Consider the following 6087-nt stretch of genomic DNA (forward strand, 5'->3'; position numbering starts at 1 on the left):
GATCCTTTACCTCTTCAGTGAGGTTTATTCCCAGGTATCTTATGGTTCTTGGTGCTAGAGTAAATGGAATCGATTCTCTCATTTCCCTTTCTGTGTTTTCACTGTTAGTGTATAAGAAAGCCACTGATTTCTGTACATTGATTTTGTATCCTGCCACGTTACTGAATTGTTGTATGAGTTCTAGTAGTTTGGGGGTGGAGTCTTTGGGGTTTTCCATATAAAGAATCATGTCCTCTGTGAAGAGAGAGAGTTTGACTTCTTCCTTGCCAATTTGAATACCTTTTATTTCTCTTTGTTGTCTGATTGTCGTTGCTAGGACTTGTAATACTATGTTGAACAAGAGTGGTGAGAGTGGGCATCCTTGTCGTGTTCCTGATCTCAATGGGAAAGCTGCAAGCTTTTTCACATTGAGGATGAAATTTGCTATGGGTCTTTCATAGATCGATGTTATGAAGTTCAGGAATGTTCCCTCTATCCCTATACTTTGAAGCGTTTTCATCAGGAACGGATGCTTGATTTTGTCAAATGTTTTTTCTGCATCAATTGCGAGGACCATGTAGTTCTTCTTTCTTCTCGTATTGATTTGTTCAATCACACTGATTGATTTGCGAATGTTGAACCATCCTTGCAACCCAGGGATGAATCCCACCTGGTCATGGTGGATAATCTTTTTTTTGTTTTTAATTAATTTATTTATTTTTATTTGTTTATTTACAGCATAACAGTGTTCATTGTTTTGGCATCACACCCAGTGCTCCATGCAGTACGTACCCTCCCTATTACCCACCACCTGGTTCCTCAACCTCCCACCCCCCCAACCCCCCCGCCGCCCCTTCATAACCCTCTGGTTGTTTTTCAGAGTCCATAGTCTCTCATGGTTCATCTCCCCTTCCAGTTTCCTTCAACTCCCTCTCCTCCTCTCTTCTCTTATTGATTTGTTCTATCACATTGATTAATTTGCGAATTTTGTACCAACCTTGCAACCCAGGGATGAATCCCACCTGGTCATGGTGGATAATCTTTTTAATGTGCTGCTGGATCCTGTTTGCTAGGATCTTGTGGAGAATCTTAGCATCCATATTCATCAGTGATATTGGTCTGAAATTTTCCTTTTTGGTAGGGTCTTTTCCTGGTTTGGGGATCAGGGTAATTCTGGCTTCATAAAAAGATTCTGGAAGTTTTCCTTCTGCCTCAATTTTTTGAAACAGCTTCAGAAGAATTGGTGTTATTTCTTCTTTGAATGTTTGGTAGAATTCCCCAGGGAATCCTTCAGGTCCTGGGCTCTTGTTTTTTGGGAGGAAACACCCCCTCTTAATATTTCTTGTAGTGCTGGCTTGCCGGTCACATATTCTTTTAATCCTTTCTGGTTTTGGAAGCTCTTTTTCTCTCCATCCATTTTGAATGTCCATCTTGATGGATAAAGCATTCCTGTCTGCATGGTCTTCATATTTAGTAAGCTGAATATGTCTTGCCAACCCTTTCCTGATTGCCACATCTTTGTAGACAGGTCTGACATTATTCTGATGGACTTTCCTTTGTAAGTAAAGAATCTTCCCCCTAGCTCTTCTTAGGAATGCTTGTCTAAAGTTATGATTCATGAATTTCACAATCAAATGTCTGGGGGTCTTCCTAGATTCGTTGAACTCGGGACCTTTCTGCCTATAGGACAGGAACATTTTTCCATTCCCCAGATAAGGGAAATTTTCATCCAGAATTTCTTCAACTATATTTTCTAGTCTTCTCTCTTTCTCCTCCCTCTCAGGGATCCCAATAATTCTGACATTGGAACATTTCATGGTATTACTTATTTTGTTTTCATGAATTCTAAGCTGTTTGTCCAGGCCTCCTCCTGATCCTTCTTTTCTTTCAGTTTATCTTCTATATCACTAATTCAATCTTCTGTCTCTCTTAACCTATCTGTTAGAGAATTTAGATTATATTGCATCTCAGGGTCTCCTATATCTCTCCCATCTTATCCCTCCTGTGAGACACAACTATTATTTTATAATTGTTACCTAAATATTAAGAGATAAGATAGGATTAAATTTAAATAATCATTTAATATAAAGCTACCTGCATCAATATATGGAACATCTAAGTTAAGGCAGAAAATTGGAAGAATTCATTTAAATATCTGAATCTTTGTTTATCATCTGTAGACATCTGTAAACATATTGGATGGTTATGGGAACCTCAAGAGCCATTGATCAGGATTAAAGAAAATTTATTCCTGGAACAAATCTTGATACATGTCAGGTTCCATCCACTGGAGATGGTCAATGAAAATGTATAGTTCTATCTTCTCTTCCATGTATGGACCTTGTTTGTGTTCGAGACTTAGTTCTCCAACTCACTAAGAAAACATCTTCTTTCCCTTTTTCTCAACCAAATATAGTCAGTAATGCTGATGCCAAACCCAAAAGTTCTGGTGAAGTTTAAAAGACTGAGTCAGTACAAGTCCTTTGCAAATAGTGTAAATTGATTAGTTTCATTATATCATTGGGTAAAATAAAAATATAAGGGGAATTAATCTATTTTACATAAAAATATAGAGCTTGATAGTAGTTATTAAGGAGGGCATGTATTGCATGGAGCACTGGATGTGGTGCATGAACAATGAATCTTGGAACACTGAAAAAATAAAATTAAAAAAAAATTTAAAAATTAAAACATAAATAAATAATAAAAGTCATTCTCCCACTACTCATTCCTCTTGATGACCAAGGGAAATATTTCAAATTATTCTACATTTTTTTCCATACTTCCTCACCATTTTAAATAATATGCTTATGTTGTAATGCTTGATTCCTATATCCCAAATCCATATCATTTGTAACTTGGGCCACTCTGGATGACATGTCACTCCCTCCCTACATTATTGAACTGCTCCTCTTCCCTGTCTTCCATCCTCTCAACATAGTTACATTCCACTTTATGTTTGAGGACATGCAATGATGACATTCTACCATCTTCTAGATTTTATAGTTTGCATATAAAAGATATAACAATATTGTGAAACATGATGCTATTTGATATGGGTCACCTCATATATTTTTTCTCATATTACCATAATTTCTCTTAAGAATATTTTAGCATATTTATCTAGCTGATATTGGAGTTATCAAAAAAATTTTAAGAATATATTTAGTATTTTCAAGAAAATATTATTTAATAAACTATTTCTCAGTTATTTTTCTGTTTCCCTTGCATCCTCTTTGAACATTGCAACTAATATAATGGTTCTGAAAAAAAAGGTTTTAATAATAATATTCACCTCACAATAAATAAATATATTTGCCAAAAATAAATCAATGCCATATGGATTTATAAGAATGCCTATAATTCTGTGATGGGTCATTTTACATTATTCCTCTCACTCTCCTAAATGTAAACTTCTATGTTTGGATGCTACTTTTTGTAGCTTTTCATCAATTTATCTTTTAAAACTTTCATTAAATTCATTATATTAATTACTATTCTTTATTTCCCATTAGTGTTTTTTTTTTTAATTTGGTGCTTCATTTTGTATAATACATGACATTTTTGCTTCAGATTTAAAAACTTCTCATATTTGTCTGAAGACATCAGCTTTTTTGTAAAGGTTTCTTACTTTTATCCCAGTCATTTTTAACTCAATGTGTGTGTATTCGTGTGTGTGTGTGTGTGTGTGTGTGTGTGTGTGTGTGTTGTGTGTATATCTATCTTTCCTATAAAGATTTCTTTAACAGTCTGATGGCTTTGGTCCTAGAAAAGTATGAGAGACTAAAGCACTACAATTTTTTCTAGGCATAACATGCTGGGCTTTACTCACTAATGGTATGTCTTCTGGAGAAGGTTCTCCCCACTCATTATCACCTAGACATTCTCAAAATGTAGTTTCTTCCCCTTTTAAATGTCAATCCTTAAAATTTCTTCACCCAAAATGTTCTTAACATTTTTATCTCTAATCCTCTCTCTGTTCCCATTCCCACTTTATTTAAAATCATACAGGTTTACTTCTTTATTATTAGTTGAATTTTATAACAGGGGGTAATACGTCTTTGGGTTAAAATCTCACACTTATCTAGAAATGGAAAGAGTTTTAAAATAAAAAACGGGAGGGAAAAAGGAATGAGTAAAGAAAAGTGACAGTGCAATGCATGATTTTATATAGCTAATGAGAAGCAGATAGAACACATCTTTTTAGAAAATTTGAACTGTCATGGAAGCTCAAAAAATTGGAAAACAGTTTCGCAATGAAAGAGTTTCTTTAAATTAGATAATTTAAATTTTGAAAGATGGAGAAGAAGAAATCAGGTTTACATAAATTATACTTGACAATAGTTATTCATTGTAGATTTCTGGGAAAATAGATGGACATAATTATGGTTAAGATCTAAAAAACCTGATTTGACAAGTTTTTTGGGGGGAATTACAAAAAAAGAGTATATTCTGCAGCATGACTTTACAAGCTACTAGACTTTTGGAAATATTGGGGCTTAATCATAAAAAATCATTGCCTCAGGATCATAAAATGTATTCAAGTATGGGTCTGTAATATACACATTTACATTGATTTACAATGCATACATAAAAAGAGTAAGTTCTGGAGATATAAATTAACAGAAAAATAAAAATATATGCATCTTAATAAAGTCATTACAGAAATATATTACTATTACAAATTTACAATTTCTGTGACATATTTTGTAGACAAATGTATGCCTCATCAAAATTTTATCTATGAGGCAAAAAACTGACTAATTTGTTTTCTCAATGTATGTGTTATTTTTTTTAACATCTGTAAGTTTTCCTGAATAAATCATGGTAGAACTAAAATAACGAGTTAATAAGAGATTATCTTTCTGTACTTAATATGTGTCTCTCTTTAGGGAAAACTAAAGTAATGTCCTTTGGAAAATATTAACCAAACATCAACTGATTTCTTCTTTTTGGGGTTATTCCCACCATCAAGAATTGGCCTGTTTTTCTTCATTCTCAGTTTTCTCATTTTCCTAATGGCTCTGTTTGGAAACCTGTCCATGATCATCCTCATCCTCCTGGACACCCATCTTCACACACCCATGTATTTTCTACTTAGTCAGCTCTCCCTGATGGACCTGAGCTTCATCTCCACCATTGTCCCCAAGATGGCTTCTGATTATCTCTCTGGAAAGAAATCTATTTCTTTCATTGGGTGTGGAATTCAGAGTTTCTTCTTCATTACTTTAGCTAGTGCAGAAGGATTAATATTGGCCTCTATGGCCTATGATCGTTACATGGCAATTTGTTTTCCTCTCCATTATCCCATTCGTATGAGCAAAAGAGTATGTGTGTTGATGATAACAGGATCTTGGATCATGGGCTCAATCAACTCCTGTGCCCACACTGTGTATGCGCTCCATATACCCTACTGTCGATCCAGAACCATCAATCATTTCTTCTGTGATGTCCCTGCCATGTTGACGCTGGCCTGCATGGACACCTGGGTCTATGAATACACAGTGTTTGTGAGCACCACCCTCTTCCTTGCATTTCCTTTCATTGGCATTGCATGTTCCTATGGCCGAGTTCTCCTTGCCATCTGCCGTATGCAGTCAACAGAAGGGAGAAAGAAGGCCTATTCGACCTGCAGTACCCACCTCACTGTGGTGACTTTTTACTATGCACCCTTTGTTTACACTTATCTACGCCCAAGATCCTTTCAATCTCCCAGAGAGGACATGGCCCTGGCCGTCTTCTATACCATCCTGACCCCAATGCTCAACCCCATAATCTACAGCCTGAGAAAAAAGGAGGTGATGGGGGCCCTGAAAAGAGTGATTCTGAGGTTCTGCTATGTAGAAATATAACAAAGTTCCCACTAGTTCTGTTACTTAGAAGTATATTAATTTCACCTTGTATACTCCTTAAGAGCAATGCCATTCCAGGATTGAATACAGGGATCGTATTAACCTAGAAAACTAAAATAATTGATATTTACCAAAATAATGACATATCCCAAACACTCCTTTTGTTTTCTATCTGGTAACTTGTTAATAAATGTAAAGAGCATACATTTTCCCTTAACTTGTGTGTAAAAAGGTTTTATTAGTACATTGAAATGAC

General features: G+C 35.3%; 1 protein-coding gene across 1 annotated transcript; it reads left to right on the top strand.

Annotated features, from left to right (window-relative positions):
• Window positions 1–4892: 4892 nt before the first annotated feature.
• LOC123936607 (olfactory receptor 2L8-like) lies at window positions 4893–5831 on the top strand (the record flags this gene model as incomplete). Its single annotated transcript, XM_045997033.1, has 1 exon — window positions 4893–5831. A coding segment is annotated over one exon (939 nt), but the record flags the coding sequence as incomplete, so codon positions are not given.
• Between the last annotated feature and the right edge of the window lie 256 nt (window positions 5832–6087).

This window comes from Meles meles, unplaced genomic scaffold, assembly GCF_922984935.1.
Source record: "Meles meles unplaced genomic scaffold, mMelMel3.1 paternal haplotype, whole genome shotgun sequence".
NCBI classification, from domain to species: Eukaryota; Metazoa; Chordata; class Mammalia; order Carnivora; family Mustelidae; genus Meles; species Meles meles.